The following is a 20,951-nucleotide window of genomic DNA, read 5'->3' on the forward strand; positions in this document are numbered from 1 at the left end:
TGAAAAAATTGCGTTGGGGAACTTTTGAATGAATCATTTTCTTGTCGTTAGCAATAATATTTTTTTAAAGCAAAAGCAACCCAATCAGATTTTTTCGAAAATTAATCATAAAATAATTTTTAAATACTGTATAAAAATCCTGCAGTTTCTTGAAAACTGAAATATAATGAATATCTATGCCTTTTCTTAATTTAAATAGGTAATAAATGTGGCTTTAATAGTTTCTGCTAATATAAGGGAAGGGCTAAATATCAATTAAACAGCTGAAATTTCGATCGTTTTAATGATTAACTTGTGTGGTGTCTTTTATTGAAAATCATGTTTGAGAAAATATACATAAAATATGTACAGCTTGCAATAGTTGTATGTACACGTACATGTAAAATTGATGCTTTGTCACTAAAAGAGTTGAACAACAATGAAAAGACAAACAAGAGACTCAACACAAATGGGGGAGTTGAAAAAAATTAGATCTACACCTTCATGACTTTGGCCAACACTGAAGTAAAAAGGTACAAAATTATGCGATTGGAAAATTTGAAATAAATTAATGCTATAGCAGGGGGTTCTTGTTAAAATCTCTACTTGCACTAGAAGTGTTCATTTTGCGTTAGTGTTGGTCTCAAAGTACCGAGTTATCAAATTCAAGGGATTAATTATAGAGTTAGAAGTTGATTTCGCTACGAGTGTTTGAAAGCATTTTTTACCAGCATTATTTTCGCTTACTTAGCACAAAGTTTCTCATCGTTTTTCTTTATATAAAACTACACTGGGTCCGCACCAGTAGGGCCTACCAATAAATATTTTATATACTTTTAGTAGTTAATAATATCCAAATAGCCGACGTGTGTTTCCGTGATATGATAAATGGTTACAACAATAGAACAATTGTTATTCTTACTTTAAACTTTACAAGACCTGGATTTTCTTTTATTTCTTGCGTGGTAATAAAGGTTGCGCGTTGAATTAAAAAGTATGATTGTTTACAGCAGCAAAACTTCTTTCTTCGGCATTCAAATTCAAGCCCAAGCGCATTGCGTACTCATATTATCTACTTTTAAACGTCAGCTTTTCTCTCTCAAATCTAAAATTGCTTATTACGAAAGCTCGCTTGATCTGCGCTTAAGCTGATTTGCTTCTTCTTATATCTTCGATACTCAATTTTGTTTTATTTAAATCCGGTCATTCTCTCTGCTTTCATTTGCTTTTCAGTACAAAATTATGGTCCTTCGATTTACGTTTAGAATCATGACTCTTATATATCATTCGCATGTGAAGACATTAAGATGAGTGAAATGACCGTGTGTGTGTGAGTGTGCTTGAGGAGAATTTTCTGTAATAATTTGAAACTTTAAATCGCAGAAGGCGATGGGAAATGGGAATCTTTCTGTATGTGCGAGTATATAAGCAGCAGAGAAATTATTTTGAATTCGATTAAAAATATTTTTGGAGAAGGCTTTATTTGATTAATGTTTTTTTTTCCTATTATAGATTTACACAAATCCAAACAGATTCAAGCACCAAGTATAGAAAAATATCCGTTCGTTGTGTTGGAAACCAGATATTTTTTACTTTCCGAATCCTCCTCGTTTTTTTATATTATAATTTGAGTAAATGTTGAAAAATTTTGTGTTATGATTTTTTAAAGCCTTCTTCGCATTTTTTTGTCATCATAAAATTAAGCGGACTGGCAGGCGTTTTCATCGGGCACACATATTGTATGTTATTGATCAACAACAAATGTATGATAAACTATTTACACGCTTTTTATTGCATCTCGATTTAATATTATTTCTAATATGTATACTTCCAACATTTTTCTTAGATTGATTCTACGAAATTAAATTAAACTGATACGATTTGAGATATTTAAATATATTATACTGATGAGAAAAGGCGTTTGTGCAAAAGGTTTATTACAAGCGAGATAATAGGATTTGAGAAAAGTGCTTTTCTAATTTCTTTTTATTCATACGGCTAGAAAATTCAAATTCACGCGACGAAAATGTTGTTCTCCTTCAAATCACTGGGTCGTGTGCAAGTTTTGAAAAGCCGCCCTCCGCATGTTTCATTTATCAAAAATTGCGATTTTCGCGCGCGCGTATCATCATGGGAATCCAGAAGGGAACATTTCTGTTCTCATCTCCTCTCTACATGTTAAATTAAAACTTTGTTACCCGCAATTATCACGTTAATTTTAAACACGGTGCAATCAAGTGCTCCATTTGAATAACAGTGTAAGTGTTTTTTTAGGTCTTGATTTTTTTTCTTCTTTTACATCTAATGACTGAATAATTATATTGAAAAAGGCCTCTAGCATTCGTCAGCAGTTTCTCCAAATTTATATCCCAGAGTAATTTTTTGCAACATAATTTCAAGATGAGAATTATTGTGAAAAGGTGCATCTAATAAAATTTGAATTCTGATGGAATAGAGCCGGAATGTTCAATGAGTGTGAAGAGAAGAAGTTATTGATTGATTTGAAAATTTTCAATAGAAAGCAGCAAAATATAAGGCATTACTTTGGTTGGTCAGCTGACAGAAGTGTCACATCGAAAGCAGGCAGTTTTGTTAGTACAGAGCTTTTTCCGAAATTGGTAAACACATATGAAGCACATTCATTTATCCATCACTTATGAACAGCAATTATAAACGTCTCATCAGTGCAAAATATTCGTACGGACAACAACAACTCACTTAGTAAGGTACGTGGTGCGTAAGTGCAAAATGGCTTAGAATATATTTTATTTTTTTCTTTCTATAATTTAAGAGTGGATTCGCAAATATTCACTTCAACAATATACATAAATTCATTTTTAATTTTATCAAGATTTTCTCCATGATTTTGCTAAAAAATTGTTATTTTTGTTCAATATTGTTTGCAAACAGCAGTGCACAATCTTTTTTTAATAGAATAAACATCAGAAGAATCATTTAAGGATCAACAAATCTGTAAATAGTTTTTCGAAGATACTTCCAGAGTATTATTATTTCGATCGAAAAAAAAATGAAATTCAAAAAGATAATCTTCTTGATTAATCTATAATCAATTCAATAAATATAACGCATCGGTTCACTGAGAGCGAGTAAAAAAGCTACTCATTACAAATTGTCTTTTGCTTTAAGAAGTCATTATCACAGTCCGAATGTAAAAAGACTAGTTCGAACAATTAATCAACGTAACAACACAACAAACATCATTTAATTTCATAATCTTATTACTTTCCATTTGAATTTACTATAATTATATATTATCTGCTTTAACCTTTTTACAATGCAATTTGTAATCTCCCATCCCGTCGGCTCAACATTGATATTAATAATCAACATAGCTGCACTGCAACCGATTTTGCACAACATAATTGTATGTGTGTATAATATATAAATACAATCTCTCTCTTAAAATTCACACATTTGTAAATAAATCTCTCAGCATCAAACATTCTTTAATTCATTTCAACAATTTTCGAGCCGCGCTTTTCTCTTCCTTCTATTTCCTGATCGGTCTTAACGTTGGGCTTTCTCTTATTTTCTTTTTTCATCCGCACGCAACCACGCTACGAGAAAGCCTTGTAGTGGATGAAGAAGAAAATCAGAAACATGAAGAAGGCTACTGGAAATACTACTCTTGAAATCACATCAATTGTCTTCGCAACACGTATTGGATGTGACGGCTCCTTTTTGCGCACCTGCAATTCAAAGAGAGATGGCTCTAGTCAGTGGTTTGCAATGAATTTTTATCAGAAAACATCAATAGCAGGAAATAATAATATGACTTTGAAAAATTTTAACCTTTCTTTAATATATTAGTAATGTTAACCTGATTCGTTTGGTTTAAATATTCATTTTGATAATGAAGTTCATGTCGGTAGAAAATTTCACCTCATATGGATGAGAACAATAAAAAATGCACACTTATTTTTTTTATACAGTTAACACACTGATGATGCACACTAAACATTTCCCATCCACACATGCATGACATGCTCGTCGCCACTGATATTGAAAGGGTTGTTCTGCACTAAGTTAGCGAGAGTGCTCTTGGGTGGGGTGCAAACATTCTCTACGTCTAATGATAGAGTCGGAGAGTGTGAGAGAGTTTCAAATTCTAAGCTGCAGTTCTGTATATCAAAGTGGAATGTAACAGATCAATTGTTTACTGATCAACAAGTGGGATTAATCTGTTGATTGTCATTGTTTTACTTGAAAATCAATGAAGCTAGTAAATTTCTAGCAATATTATGCATCATTTCAAATATTTGTGCGAGAAAATGAGATCGAAGGTTCATTTTTTTATCAAATGAGCAATTTGGTGAATATTTTTCTGTGTTTTGAGAATTAAAAACCCAAAGAAACCACTCAGAACGGGAAATAATTTAAATTAGTACTTTTGACTAAACACCTTTTACGTCGTAATTCCACGTAAAAGGTGTTTAGTCAAAAGTACTAATTTAAATTTTTCTGTGTATTGCTAAAATAGCCAAAAACAAATGTTCTTCGTTTAATTTTCATTACGATTGATGATTAATAGGCGCATAAAATGAATGCAGTTATTAAAAAATGACGTGTATATTTTGAAACTAGTTATCGCCGAATAAAATGATATGCAGTACATGTCAATAATCAGTTATAGTGCAGGTTTTTATCCTGTTATAGTATGATAGTTGCTTTAATAACTCTTATCTAGGATGCTCCGGTAAGTGATCTACATTATTTCCTAGAATGATTAAAATTTTCAATAACTGTAAAAAAAAGTCATCACAATTTATGATTGAGCGTCTGGAGAGAAACACTCCAATTAAAGTTAATTGCAAACAAAAATCGTGGTTGTGTATCTTGTTGGTATGCCCTAATTAATATGTAACACAGATTGAAACTACATGATATGTCGTGTTACATTAACATGCTTGGCTATAATATTGTAATATTAGAAACACCAAAAACTCCGCGCATCAAAACTCCAAACTCAATAGACGCTCTTTCAAATTAGGCGCGCGCCACAAAGTAAAACTTATGCAAACTCCAAAAACACGAATTTAACTTGCAAGTCACTTTGCATATTAAAGAGAATTTAAAAACGATTTTAAATATAACATTTTGCACGAAATGATTTATACAAATTTTTTAAAAAACATATATTTTTTCATAACAAATTATTTTTTTATAATTTTTGTAAACTGCATTTTTTTTAAATCTCCGAGTTTGAATAATTTTATGTGACTTGCAAAATTCACGGATAAAACGGGTGTATAGACGAGGCAGGTCCGCGCATTGGGGAGCATGTCACCGTTGTTGTTTCTAGACACCAAACCAACCAACCAACCAACCATAGGGCCAAAGGGGTGTACCTCAGAGATGCTGCCATGGCATCCATTATTGGCCGGATGTGTGCAAGGGTCAGTTCCTCCGCCGCAGTTGGTGCACGCCACGATGTCGTTAGGGCCTGCCGTGGTGACTGTACTGCCGTGGCCCATGGGTGACGAGAGTTCAACGCCCCCAGCGCCGCCCTTCTTGTTGGCCTCGGTGCCCTGGCAAAGTACACACAACGATCAACATCCCCAGGCCACGTGGACGGGGTAGTCAGTCACCACAGCAGGGAGAGTAGTGAACGAATTAATTTTTTTATAAAGAAATTTTGGCAAAAATGTAAACTTTTTTTGATCAGCATAGTCATGATCGATTTTGGTTTTATTCAAAGAGGATTTAGAAATATATAGAGGAGAATTAGTTTCCGTGAACAGATTATCATCATACGCCAAAGGAGAGCAGAGAGAGGTATAAACAGAACAATATGTATGAGACAGTGTGAGAGGCAACAGACAGAAATAGAGAGGCGCAAACAGTGCTGTAGTATTGAGAGTAATTGAAAATAATTATAATTCTCACGGTCCACAAAGGCTTCAATGCTTGGTGAGTTAGAGAAAATTTTGCAGTGGATTAAACATCCTGAAGAAGACGTTTATTTTGGTTAAAAAAAAGCCAATCAGATATGTTTAGAAAAATAATTAGTGAAATTAGTACAAATTTGTCAATTAATGAATAATTTTGCAAGTGAATTAATTAAATTTCAGTTGGAATCGATGATTAAATATTTTGATAGTTGAAAATATTAATATATTATATAATTTTGTAATTTAATTTTACGAAAAAAAAATAATTATAGTATTTTTCGTCACTCTGCGCAGATTCAGGAGGTTATGTTGAGAAATTGAATTTCTTGAAGATTCAGTGCAAGGAGAATAATCAATAAATAAGAGTGAAAGTTTCGATCTGTTATTTACATACACGCTGGTGCTTACCTCCAACTACGAGCCAGAATTCGATACAAAGAAATAATATAATAGAAAAAATTTTGAAACAATCACAAAAAATGTCCGAAAAATACAGAACAGTTAAATGCAAAAAAGAGGGGCAGGATTTTCATCATTAAACTACATAATTAAGTAGAAGAGGATTGAAGTGTGCACTAATTTTAATATATTTAATAATGACTCATATTTTTTTTCCTAATTAAACACTACAGCAACGTCTGCTTCCCTACAACGATTTTAAAAAGTCTGATTATGAGTATTTGTCCATTTGGTGTATGATAATAGCTGCTCTAATTTTCTACTCTAGTAATGTTTTGGACTCTTTTCATTTTATAAATTTCAAAGCCATCAATCAAAGTTTGCCAATTAGTTAATGAAGAGAATCCACCATTCTATTTCAATCTTTCGGAAGTAATAATAAATAAGAATATCAATAAAAATAATGTGCAGTATGGTTGATATTAATTGAGCAATTTTGGGGAACGCCCAGGAACCAACCGCGAAATTGGATCAGGGGCGTTCACTCAAAAATTGATTGAGATAATTAACAGTAACGGTGAGCAAGCGCGACCTAAAGTTGAGGGATTAAAATAATTAAATTGCTTCTGGCATTGTTTGATCACTATGTAAATGAAAAACGTCCTAAATTATCAATCAGTCGTGTGTGGCTGCTGAGCAGACACCAAGGGCCAATTACCTGGTTTTGCCTTATTCTCACCCGGTTTTCGAACTTCTCAATTTCAGAGTATAGAACCATTCATGTACAATAAGGGATTCGCATGATACTCAATATGTATATAGAGATATAATAATCAAAATTTGAAAAAAGAAAGAAAAGTAAATATTCAAATCAATATAAGTAGAGAGATAGATCACAAAGACGAACGAACGAACGTTTCCAATTCAAACATGAAAATAATGAATATAATAATATTGATATAATTTTGAAAAAACGAGACGAACAGCAGGCATTCAAGATTATATTATTTTTGTCAATATAATCCACAGGTTTGTTTAAAAAACGCAAACGTGAAAATAAAAATTGGTGAAGTCAGTTTTGGAAAAAAAATTTGCTCTCAGCGGCACTTTTGTATTCGAATGAAAATCAATTTGTATATAAAAAGGTAAGTGACCCCTGTTGCAATTATTTGTGTAAAAAAGAAGCGCCGCCTAAGTAGCAGTAAGGGGTCTAAAGCTCAGCATTCGCACACCAACAACAATAACAACAACAGCTCCCAAAATTAATTACAAAATACGCTACTAGGGCAGGCTCGTCTAAAGGTCTACGCTTAACATAATACACATCTAGATAGGAGACAATTAAATGTTAATGCGTACACTACTTACCCAACAGCCGCGAGTTTTGAGTGGAATTTCATTCGGCTTTGAGAGTATGTGGGAGACTTAAATAATGTACAGCACGCTAGAAAGGCAGAGATGGTAAGAGCGGAGAGAGAATACTCAGTTTTGCTCCAAGAGACAAATAAAAATCGAAGAGAGAAAGGTGTACGAAGAGACGGAGGGCACGCGTGTTCATACAAATGTACTCGCAAAGGTTTGCATTTGAAAGGAGACACAGAGAGAGAGGCAAAGGGTAATTGTGTGCTCGGGGCACTTTTTAAAGAACAAAGATGAATGTCTGAAAAACAAAGCAGCCGCGGGATTGAATTTTATAATAAAAGAAGTTCCAAAAAAATATAAAAAACTAGCCATTTATAACATAATAAATGAAATATAAAAAATTTGTATCACAAATAGATTAGAAAAAAAATACTATTTGAATTTTTAGTTTAATAACCTAAAATTGATTCTTGAAATTTGATCCCCCTTAAATTGTCAGACTAAAATCAAAATTTTCTTGTTTTTTCCCCAAAATATTATTCGAATTATAAAATTTGAAGTAGTTTTTTCTTAATCAGAGAGTATTTATAAGATACCTAAAATTTTTAGATATCCCCAATTTTTTAGTTGTCTGTAGAAATAAAAAAATATATTTGACTCATCGAAAACACTTTTTAAATTTTTTCTTAAAACAACCTGACTTATGAATATGACTTTTGCAACTAAAATTTTAGCTAGAGGTTGTGACATTTTTTGAATTATGGATTCGAGCTTTCATGTCTTGGAAGCCTGTTCTGAACAACTGAAAGTAAGGAAAAAATTGGAGATTTTTTTTTATTATATTAAGTAACCATTATTTACAGCTGCTTTCTTCATAAAACCAAGTGTCTGGGAAAAAAAGGAATAAGGAAATTTTACTTTCCTGTCAACAGGAGAACTCGCTATAGGATTGATATTGGATTTTTCTTCGTGAGAAAGAGTGAATAATTTTCTGTGAGTGTGAAACAGCAAAAGTACGATAGTTCAGTGGTAGGGCTTGAAGAGTATGCAGCAAAGTAGCAGAAGCGTCTTACCTTTCAGCGAACTCTCATTTAGAAATTATTTGCATATTTTACCTCCGCGTGTCAGTTAAATTTAAAGCTTTAGATTTTTACACAAAAAGAGTAGCGCTGGTTTATACAGAGCGAGATATTTTAAACGACCACATTGTAGCCTTAATTATGTGTGTAGCAAAAGGTGCTGTTATTGAAAATCTATTGTATAATAGATTCCATTTGACACAAAATATAAATATTACAACAACAACAATGGACACAAAGGAGGATGCCATGCGACATGCTTAACTGTACCTGCCTTACCAACGGGCTGGCCAAAATAATGCCAATTCTGTTGAGAACGGCGGGAAGTCTCTGAAAACAATAGACATTTGCACACGGGCTCTATTCTTAAAAAATCAAAACTTATCAGAGAGAATAAAAACAGAAAATAAATATGAGATCTAAATTAAAAACGGAATATATCATTTAACATGAGCTTTAGCAGGGGGAGGAGGATTCAGATCAGAATCAGCAAGAGAGAAAGTAGTTTGAATAGGGGGCACGATGCGTCTGGTTTTGCACCTGGAGCAGAGGTGGAAAACACATCATGCGGTTTTATTCGGAATTAATAGAGAAACAAACGTTTCAAAATTGGTATAGAATTTTATATGATTCTGATAATGTGATATTTGATTGCAACCTTTTTTCGATTTTGTCACATTTTGTGTATGTGTGTCAATTTGTGATATTTGGTGGATTTAGCAATATTAAGAGAAATTAAATAACATAATTTGCGATAGTTGTCAACGAGTTCAGCAAAAAATGATTTTGCCAAAGCAGAAAGCGAAAATGAAATCAGCTTTGGAAAACACAACAAAAAATTCACTGTAGCACTCTTTGATTATGAGAAAAAAAATAATAAAACAGTTGCGAAAAATCGACCATTCAAAAAGCTAGCTTTCACTTCGGCATTGGAAAACATGTAACTAAAATGAGAGATAAACAAACAAAATTTGAAGGAAAAAAATGAATTTGCTCGTGTTTTTGTGGTACACTTTTAACGCGTTCATTGTGCACGAATATACGCCTGATCGAATGGACAATAAAAACTGCACGTATAATAGTGATAGAGGTGGGTGTGATTTTACCTAAAGTTGAGTTTTTTGTGGTTAGTTAAGATGGCAAACAATATGGATGATAAAATCACTGCACATCAATGATAATTATTATTATACAAAATTGAGTAAGAAGTAGTGCTACTTTTATATAATTATTATACAGCTGATCCAGGGTATAACGATTAATTACAAAATGGAATTGTGTCAATGGCAGGCATTCAATTTTGACCGTGAGTGTTGTGAGATTGACATAAATAATTATTTATATATGATCTACTGCTAAAAAAACTTGTCGTAAATTGGAAATAACTCTAAATTTTGGGGCTTTTAATAGATAAAATAAAATATTGGATATATTTGGCAGGGGATCGCAGTCACGTTTTTGTGTTTGTAACAGAGTTTCTGAGCACAAAATTTTTCAGGTGCTCAAATTAATTTGCTCCTGCTCCTGCTCACTTCTAAAGTGCTCCCTAATTTCTGCTCCTGCTCCTGCTCACCTCAGGAGTGCTCACCTACATCTGCTCGCGAGCATGCTCCCTCTTGGGGTGCTCGCGAGCAGATGCTCGTGAGCATGCTCACTGAAGGAGTGCTCAATGCTGCTCCGAGCAAATTTTGCTCCTGCGATTTGCTCCCGAGCAGTGTCATGCTCATGTTTGATATGAAAATTCGGCATGTAGGTTTTTAATTAATTCTGAAAGAATATTTATTAAGCCGATATAATTTAGCAAAAGTCAAAGACATCAATTTGATACCAAATTAAGACCATATATGAAAAATTTAATATAAATTAAAATAATAAAATTGTTCCCATAAAATGATTTAATTATTATTTAAAAAGACGAATTGTTGCCAGGAGCACATAAATATGAAGCAGGAGATTGAGTTCTTTTTAAATTATGTACAGCGGAAAAGACACAAGAGGACTGAAGGTTTGCCAGGAGCACATAAGGTGCAGCAGGTTGAACTCAGGGCTGAAAGGGGTGTAGGCGGAGCGTCAGAGCATAGGGATAATGCATTGCGATTATAAAGCGTCCTCCACTGGTTTTTGTTGATCTCACAGTGTAGAGTATAGATTTAGTATGAAATTCTGTTATTGTAGTTAAAATTTTTAAAGCAAATGTGAGCAGAAGGAGCATCTCGAGCATATTTAGTAAATTTTGCTCCTGCTCCGGCTCACCTCTAAAAAGTGCTCCCTATTTTCTGCTCCTGCTCCTGCTCACCTCAGGAGTGCTCCCCTACATCTGCTCGCGAGCATGCTCCCTTTTGGGGTGCTCGCAAGCATTTGCTCGCGAGCATGCTCACTACAGGAGTGCTCAATGGTGCTCGCGAGCAAAATTTTGCTCAATCTTGCTCGCGAGCAGCTCATGCTCAGAAACCCTGGTTTGTAACGTTTAAATCTACATGCGTTGCAAACAAATTTGCTTGTTATTTACTTTTGATATAAATGTAGATCATTAATTTCTTCGTCAAAGTATGGTACAACTGTATAAAGACCAACAATTACTTATTTAACCCCATAATCTTTTGAAATGATATACATAGGAACTAAAAAGAAGTTGCCGTTATTTAATTCTATAATTATATATGATATTGGGCATATTGACATTAATTAAATTTAAATACTTTATTAGGTAAATAGTTTGTCTATAATAATAAATTTAATCATGTAAATGAATTTTGTATTATTGTAATAAAGAACTGCAAGTGGATTTTTTTGAAAACATTTTTATGCATGTTTAAAAAATTGTTTATAAAGTAAATTAATTTTTAAAAATATTTTGCACATTGTAATCAAATTTTAATCAAAATTTATAAAACGGTTTTTTCCGTTTGATTTAGACAGTTTTACATTGATTAAAAGGTAAATAGCGCAAAAAATGTTTCTTTATCCTAATATAATTATGTATTATAATAATAATATTTTGATTTCTTTTTAAACATTTTAAAATCCTTTATCTTGCAACTGGGATCCCCTGCCGCACTAAAAATTGACTCTAAACGCTCGCTCAATATTGTACTTGTCCTGAGAGATTGAATGGCAGATTGAATAAACAACATGCTGGGTCCCGGAGATAGGGACAATACCTGCGCGACGGGGTTCTCGCCCGGCCGGTAGACGACGTTGTGCTGAGGCCTCTTGCGCCCCACGTAGTTGACGCACACAAACTCGAGCAGACTGGCGTAGATGAAGCACATGCACACGCCGTCCCACACGTTCATGGCCGTCAGGTTGGACACGACCGGCAGCGTGGACCGGAAACCGTTCGACGTCGTGAAAAAGTTCAACATGGTCGTCACACCGATCATGACGCGCGCGGGCACTGCGTTCCACTCGAGCCAAAAGGTGATGAACGAGCTGGTCACCAGGATGATGCCTGGGATGAAGACCGTCGTGAAGTAGAACGCCCGGTCCCGCGTGAAGATCAACTCCACGCGCAAGCAACTGTAATTTCCTATGAGCAAATTACAAAAACAAATAAGTCAAATTCAAGTAATGCAATGAGCAAAAAAGCAAGTATATAATTTTAATAACAATATATAATTCCGTTAAAACATAAAATTCCTAAACATTTTATAAAACTAGAATTTCAAATTCTTAGTTTTTCAGTTACAAATCACATTTTGTGGTGCAAACTTAAAAATTTATCTTTATTTTCAAACATATATAAAAAGATTTTGGGGTAACAAATTTAAAAAAATTAAATTTTTTCCTATTAATCTTGCGAAAAAAATTTAATATTAATTTACATGTAATTTTTACTCCTTTATATATAAAAGTTTTGAAAAAATTTAAACGGTTTGAATTCATTAAAATTGAAAAAAAAAAACTCGTGCAGAATTACAAAATAGGAAATTACCTCGCCAACTGGACTTTGTGTTGCAGGCCTGCGTGGCGTTTTTAATTAGGTATGCGTTGAGCGTCTTGAGACTGGGCGATTTACGAAGGGTGCCTTCGTCGTACTTCCACACGTACTTGACGGCCGTCTGTTCGTACGAGACTGCGGAAGGACTAATTAGTTGGAGTTGTGCCCGACGTGAGACTGGAGACGGATGCGATTCGCTCTGCCGCTCACTCTCTCACTCGCATTAAAAAAAAACTCTGTATTGATTGGCATTTGAGACAAGCTGTCTGTATGTTTTTCCTCGCAAGGGTCAGCCGAGATTTGGCGATATCTTTCTCAGACAACCGGTGCCGAAGACTTTGATTGGTTTTTGTTTAATATATGGATCAATAATATATATTTTTTTTTAATTTTTATATATATTAAAATTATTAATTATTTCATTTCGCAAGTCGCTAACTTGAAATATTAATTATATAATTAAAAAATAACCTCAATTTATATATTATAAATATATTATTCAAGTCACGAACAATAAAAAAGAAATGTTTAAACGTAAATATATTGTGATTAGAAGAAAAGCAATACAATGCAATAGTTTAGGAAATAATAATTCGTTTTTAACAAAAAGATCCATTATGTTTGAACAGACTGCAATTATTCAGGTGGGAAATAAAGCAATTCGTTGCCAAGCTAATCCCATTAATTTATCCACGAATGACGCCAGCAATAAAAAGTTATCACCCGGAAAATTCACAACTTCGGACTGCAATAATTGCAGTACAACCGCCCGTTGCAGTGCAAATAAATCACAATGCCGGAGCACACGACTATCTGCATTGCAAAATGAATTAAAAGCGACTGCAATTCGAATGCATATGCAACCGGGCGCACACAAAGAACGTGCCGGTTGCATAACGATGCATTAATCGCCTGGTAGGTCGCTTTTGCTGAAGTGCCGCGAATCACGGAACGGTTCCTCCAAGGCACGACCCTGCCCAGGGGGTCGCATGCATTTACATGTATGTAATCCTCGCGGATTAAACAGGGCCTTTGATCAAACAAGCATTTAGAAAACTTCAAACAACTCTCGGCGGATCCCATTTGACATATATTCAGCGTGTCCTCCTTTTTCTTTTTGCTTCTCCTTTCCGGCGCAGCTGGGCCATTAATTGCCCGTTTTGTCTCTTGAAGAGGAAGCAATTGCTCCTCTCTCTGTGTATCTGTGTTTGATTGATTGCCCTTCAAAATCCAACTCGAGCCGGCGGACAAATGACACGGCGTAATTAGATTTTCATGAGTTTTCTTTCTTCTCTTCTATTCCCGGCGGCTTTGTTTTTCCCGGACCGAAAATAGAGTTGGCGCGGCTCTAATTTTGGTTTGTGGCCGCGTGTTGCCACAGCAAAATCAATGTGTTTGCATTACTACCCTGTTTGTGTGTACAGAGTGACGCAACCGCACCGTACATGTGCAACGAAATAAAAGTGGGAGCGTCTTATTGTTTGTTTTATCGAGCACTGTGCGTTACAAACTCCTCTAGCAACGACGAATGCGTACTTGAGAATAGTTTTGAGTGGTCGTATTTTTTAGTGGGCAGCAATATTGACCAAGAATTTTTATGAAGGATGAATAAAATATGTTATTTCTTCTTTACTCTTCACACAGCAAAAAAGGTCTTTTTAAGTTGCTGTTTTAAATGTTTGTCTGTTTTTACTGTAAAAAGTAAGGTTGGGAACCAAACAAATCAGAACATTAAAAAAAAAATACGAAATAAAAATGAAATATCTAGTGACATCCTCTTAAAAAAAGTAAAAATGAGCTACTTTTAGGCTATGATGCTGCATAGAAATGAGTGAAAACTACAATTTATCTATTTTGTGTGCGGTGTATTATTTTGAAGTTGTTAAAGAGCTGCACTGGCAAAAAATGATAGATTTAAAGGATTTCTCAATTTTTCTTGTTTACAGAACCAAGAAAAGTCATCATTAAAATCATCCTAAATAGACTGATTCTGCAAGAAAAATGCCTAAAAATAATTAAACAATTACTAGATTTGCCTCTCAATCCATCTAATTTTTCCATTTTAAATTGCACCAGTAAATTTACATTTTCAGCCTTTTGATAGGCAGAGAAGACAAAACGAGTGGAACACTTGACCCAAATTTTCTGCGGCTAACAAAATTGCAGCTGCATGTCTTGGACCGTGACCGGCGGCCTTTCTGGCTGCTTAGGCCGCATCAACTGCAGGCCGTGTGTAATTAAGTTATTTGGGATATCACGAGAGGCCCTTTTGCTTTTCTTCGGCGAATGAGAGTGAGCGAGACGAAGGAAGGAAGGAAGAGACACGCGCGCATATTCACTTACTGCTCTCCATGGCGAAGGAGCAGAGAGGATCGTCAAAGGGGAAGATGTTCAGGCTTCCTTGGCAGGACAAAATGAGATGCCTCCTGCAACATACAACAACATTATTTCAAGCGGTGCAGAGAGGTAGGTAGGCCGAGTTAATAGCATGATGATCGAAACGCGCGGCTGACGGAAATTGCGAGCGGCACACATGCATAATTTAGGCAAGATGTATATATACACCTGCCAGGGGTCGCATTATAATTATGTTGTTTACTTTCGACACCGGGAGTCGCATGTCTTATTAATTAGGATGCAGCGTCGTCATCATCACACGGAATGCCAAATGTGGCAGAAGAAATCAAAGGACACGCCGAGAGTAATTTGTTTTTTCTTAATTTAGATCCGAGATAGGGAAGTGCTTTTGTAATTTAATGAGGTGTGCAGGAATAGAGCAGCTATAACCGGCAGCGGCAGATCATGAAATAATAATTTGGAACAAAAATGGCTCAACGTGTAATCCTGCATAAAAAGAAAAAAAGATCAAAACTAAAATTAGCAATAAATTGCCTATTTGAATTTTACTTTCCTATATTTTTGATCAAAAAATAACGTTCCAAAATGAGACTGGCGGCCCAGTTCAAAACTAGACCCACAGAAATAGTTAAAAAATAAGCTCATTTTATAGCTTGCAGGTTATTGTTCTGAATGTGAAATATTTTAATTATTTGTGCCTAATTGTCATAAATTTTCCTCCTAAATATTGAAAATTATTGTAAAAGAACACGCATTTTTCAATCATTGAAGCAATATCATGTAGATTCAAAATTTTTCTTCCGTTTGATCCATATTTTCTTAAATTAATCAGTACCATTTCAGTTATTTTCCAGGCGAATTATCAATACCTTTTCAAAGCCTTCATGTCATAATTTTCACTTTAATGAATATTCCTTCAAAATATTTATTTGGAAAATTAAATAATAGTGAATAAAGTTCTTCAATTCTGCTATTTATATATTATTACTGAATCAATTAATCATTCTTAATACATTATGCACTGCCGTTTACTGTGAGAATTTCATGCATCAAAAAGAGAGAAAAATACAAGGATATTCGTGCATTGATATGCTGTGAAATCGCTCCCTTTAAATCCTACCCTCTCACGCAATATTAAAACTCACTCTGAATTTTGCAAAAGTTTATTTGGAATAAAACTTTGACATCCTGTGCACGCAAGTGGCGCATCCGGCACGAAATGCGTGTGAAACTTTTAATCTTGCAGTATAATCCAAAACTTTTGGAAAGCGTTTATTTTTTTTTCGGGCGAAAGCCCTTGACGCTCAAGCGCATCATCTTCTTTACCAGCATTGGAGGCTGCGAAAAAGGACGAGGCAATTTGCGGAATCCCGAGGCTGCACAATTTATCATCGCATGCCCCGCAGTGAGAAAAGCGGGCGATATTTGCTTTGTGAGCGAACGATTCGCCGAGGCCAATATGAACGCAAGTTGCACCTCGGGGAATAATTTGCCTGCGTACTACGACGGTGTACCCAAATAAATTTCGCCTCTCAATGCGGACCGACCGCCTCCTCCTGCGGCGTGTCGACCCGCATTTGCCTTGCGCTCGACCCATGATAAGAGGACACATGACTATGGCATGCAGCCGCACAACGCTGATTGCAAGCAGTTGAAACTTTGCATTATGAGTTAATGCGAAATAACAGGCACTCAGGTCTTTCCCAGATAGCAGCGGGATATTTTACTGCTCAAAATGTTGGTTATATTAATGAAGGACCAGCAAGATTTAATCTAAGTAAAAAAAATTATTTATTTTAAATGAAAACCTGCGCCTTGTAAAATTTGAATTTTTCAAAATTTAATTTACTGACATTACTTTTACTAAGCTATACTTAAAATTATCGTTTTAAGCTTCTCTTTTACCTTGATAGTAATATTTTGTTTTGATTTACTGCTTGAAGAGGGGATTGTGGTTAATTCTATGTGATGTCCAAATTTTTAACTTTAACTTCAATTAATTATATTATAAAATATGGAAGAGTAATGCATTAATTGATACGGTCGAATTTTTAAGTAAACACATTTAATATATATAATAATGTATAACCTAAATAGCCTCCAAGAAACCAACTCAAAATGAATTATTTCATTCCAACATTTAATGGAAGATGAGTACTTCAGTTAGAATTTATAAACATTATCAGAATGTTATTGCATTATAATTTTAAGCGTTCATTATTTTTTTTAATATATTAATATTAACATCTAGCATATTAAAGCAAAAAAATTCTAAAATTTTATATCAATAAAAAAATTGTTAAAAATTTTATAGCTAAAATTACTAACTATACTATTTCATTATTATTATTAAATTATTTATATTTTTTAGTTAACACTTACCTCATTAAGTAATTTACAGTTCCGTTGCGAAATATGCGTAGCGCAAAGTGGACAGGTATGAGTGGATCCTTGAAATCGCCATGCATGATGAAGTACGTGTCCGGCAACCAGACGTCATTGTGGTGGTGGATCGCGTTCAAAAACTCGTACCGACTAGCGTTCGAGTATTGAAGCCGCGGGTCGTGCCATTGTTGCTGTAGTAAAAATTCAACTTCATATTTCTGAAAAAAAAGACAAAATTACACAGACATTCATATTTATGGGATGAGATTATAAACCTATTCCTTTAAGAATAATGGAAATAATATATTTTATTGGACTAACAATAAAAGCAATTATAATTTATGTACTTAAAATAAATTATTAAGAAGATAAAATAAATTTAAAGCCCAACTTTTTTATTTTTGAAACAATAAAATTGCATCGCCTGCATCGGATGTGTGTTGATTAAAAAGTTTGTTTGATTATGCTTGGCAATTGAATAAGAAAGGCATAAAACCGTTTCAAATAAATTTTTTAGAATGGCACGAAAGTTCTTGCTTTTAAATATCACAATTTGCAGTATTCCAGGCACGTGTGAACCTATCAGCAAAGTTTGGAGTGAAACACAATATAAGAAATAAAAAGGCCTTGCGATCAATGCCGCGAAACAAAGGGGTCAAACGGGCGGCAGCGGCAATGTTGAGCTCGAAAACTGCGGTCGCAAGAGAGTTGCTTGTCGAAAAAAATAAAAGGCGCAAAGCAAAGCAAAGAGCAGCCTTGTGTTCTGCACAAATGGATAATGGAAACTCACCAAACTGGACTCGTCTGGAGAGGCGAGGCTGAGCAGAAGCACACTCATGTTGACTGTGAGTGTACCTGCAACAGACGAGATAAGGTTGTTAGTGTGTGTAGGTAGGTGATGTGTGTGCGCATTTAGTTTATCCCTTGGTTCATTTATGCATTGCTTAAAGCTCGGCCCGTCAGTCACATCGTTGAGCTGCTAATGGTTCTCGTCGACAGCAAATTTTGGTGATGACAGCAGGTGCCCTCCCTACCCTACCCAACGCAAGGCATTTGCATAATCACGTGGGCCGACGCTAATTATTTCAAATGGGTTTTGCTTGCGCAGATTTGTCACGATGACGGATCATAACATGCGACATTGACATCATTATTAACTACTACAAGGGTAATTCGAATAAACCTGATAACTGAAGCTGCTTTGGGCCTAAATCAGTCTGACTAGGCAAATTTTTGGATAGATTTGTCATAGTAATTTATTATTTTAGTAGAAGTGAAAAGTTTCAAATAATTTCACAAGATAATTACAATCGATGAAAACTGCACAAATGGGTATATTCAGGTAGAAAAGATTCCAAATTAATTTGTTTTATGCATTTTTTATTAAAAAAAAAGGATGGCGCTGAGATCAAATGTGACTTTTACAGTTTAATATCATCCTTTTGAATGATCGTTTAATTGAAGATGCAACAATGAAGTAGTTGCTCAATGTGAAAATTAAGGACTTGAAATTTTTTAGTTATCAATAAAAGTAAAAAGAAGAAGAAAGAATCTGCCCATTTTCGAAGAACAAATTTACTTTTACACGCTTAAATATTGCTTTTAGTTCAAAATAATAGTCATTAAAAATGTGCATTGTCTGTTTATTTGTAATTCTCTTAATGAAAATAACGAGCAGCAAGCAAAAGTCCATTCATGCCTCTGACTAGCGAGCAATCGTAAAAGTATCACGGCCTGAGGGGGTGCTTGTGTGAAGCTTGAATAACTGTTGGCGAGAGGGTCGTTCTTCGAGAGCCGCAAGGACGGCGAAACAAACAATTTCATCTCGGCAGTCGGTTGATGCGGTCTGGTCGGGATGGTCCATTCGGAAAGGCAGAGCAACAATCGCATCTCCACGCAGATCAATGATGCCAAACAATAATCGAGAAAGCCAAAGACAAGCGATGCGGAAAAGCGAAAACTGGCCTGTCGACCGCTCTTTATTTTGCAAGCGGAGAAAAGAAAAGGAAAAAAATGCTCAGTGACTTGAAAAATTACGGTCTCCCTAAAGGAATGAATATTTTGGTGGAGGGAGCGAAGAACCCTTTTCTCTTGTAAATAAGTCGGCAAGGGTTTAAATAGAAGGCGGGTCTAGCTGTCCACATCTTTCTTTCTCCTCGCTACTTTTTGTTTCGCCCGAGAGCCAAATGAATGCGTCTTACTTGCTTTTTACGGCTCTTCTTTCAGGGGTGCCGACCGACCCTTGCTTGGGGGCAAAACCAACAGAGAAGAAGTGTGTCAACGGACCGACCCCTAAAGGATTATTTTCACGCTCTATGGGCTGAGAGTCGCGTCGTCGGGCGATATTCTTACGTGTTTACTACCGTTAAAGATGAGAATTTGTAACTTAAGTGAAATACAATCCTGCATCTCTATGTAACACGGATAAATTAATAATTGCAACAAATTTTCAATTTTATTTTTGCTTATTATTTGGCGGGTAACAAAAGGCTTTACAAAAACAACTTCTTGTTTTTTTTATCTTCCTTTTTAAAATTTCTAGTGTTTTTTTTTATTTTTTTCCCCACCCCATACGCTAAAAATCATGTTTTTATTGAATTTATGTTGCTGTGTGATAAAAACAAATTGCCAATTTGAAAACTAGCTAACACTAGGTTCATAATCACCAATAACATTCATGAGCGCCCCTTAACGAGTGGATCCATTGCTCGTGGTCGTCGAGCTTTACGACTGCCGTGGCTAATCGAAAGTCGATGAAAGAAAATCTGTTTCAACTCGAGCGGAACGAGCAAGATGTCTCTCTTGCGGTTCAATGTACATAATCTGTCACGGTCTTAACTTTATTAGCATGATTAATGCGATCCATCAGACTTAATCAATCTCCGAGTCGCGTTCACCGTCTGGAATAATGGCGCAACCCTTTCTTACCACCTGATAGGACTTGATGAAGGGGATTAGATGGTAGAATAAAAGAGAGAATGATTGAATTTTTGAAAGGAAATAATGCGAATTGAATTAAGAGCAGCGCATTGAGTTTATTTCCGCTACACTGCGTCTTTTAAAATGAATTGTTCTTATTTGTCATTAATATCAATCAATTTCCCGCTAAACTATTTTATTCTCTCAATTCATTAAACACAAGAAATTTTGAAACATAAATAATACTACTTGGAAGATAATCAAAATAAATATAATTTTAAATTATGGACGCTTATAATTAATTTCATCTAGTATATTTAAATTTGATACCACCTCAAAAACTATTTTGGTTCATTACTTATAATTTTATCTCTAGGCTCCCTGAGATTTTAAATATCTGAAAAGTATAGTTTTAGTCATTCAGACAGAAGCTGAACTCAAAAAAGGCGATTTATTTAGTTGAATTTGATTTTTTAAAGGAGTGTGCAATAAATTTTTGCGTTTTAAAAGTTATTTCCCATTTCTTGTGTTATTTACATTGAAAATATTTATGCATTTGCAATACAAATATAAGCAAGTATCTATCAATAAATGACTTCAAGATTTAATAGTAAATCT

The 20,951-nt window shown here is 34.7% G+C and overlaps 1 protein-coding gene across 4 annotated transcripts in view; it reads right to left on the bottom strand.

Annotated features, from left to right (window-relative positions):
* Positions 1-457: 457 nt before the first annotated feature.
* LOC132205488 (glutamate-gated chloride channel) overlaps positions 458-20,951 on the bottom strand; it is an 80,872-nt gene continuing 60,378 nt past the window's right edge. Inside the window, exons 6-13 of one of the 4 annotated variants that reach the window (XM_059634559.1) lie at positions 18,205-18,269; positions 17,412-17,632; positions 15,015-15,097; positions 12,666-12,806; positions 11,893-12,260; positions 9,011-9,061; positions 5,349-5,528; positions 458-3,689 (exon numbers count right to left, since the gene is read on the bottom strand). In XM_059634559.1, coding sequence (XP_059490542.1) covers positions 3,558-3,689; positions 5,349-5,528; positions 9,011-9,061; positions 11,893-12,260; positions 12,666-12,806; positions 15,015-15,097; positions 17,412-17,632; positions 18,205-18,269 — 1,241 coding nt within the window. In that variant the 3' untranslated portion in view covers positions 458-3,557. Of the gene's footprint in view, positions 3,690-5,348; positions 5,529-9,001; positions 9,062-11,892; positions 12,261-12,665; positions 12,807-15,014; positions 15,098-17,411; positions 17,633-18,204; positions 18,270-20,951 lie in introns of all 4 variants that reach the window. The other 3 variants (XM_059634558.1, XM_059634560.1, XM_059634561.1) reach the window with 3 other exon arrangements.

Source organism: Neocloeon triangulifer, unplaced genomic scaffold (assembly GCF_031216515.1).
Source record: "Neocloeon triangulifer isolate White Clay Creek 2 clone unplaced genomic scaffold, ASM3121651v1 ptg000002l, whole genome shotgun sequence".
Classification (NCBI taxonomy): domain Eukaryota; kingdom Metazoa; phylum Arthropoda; class Insecta; order Ephemeroptera; family Baetidae; genus Neocloeon; species Neocloeon triangulifer.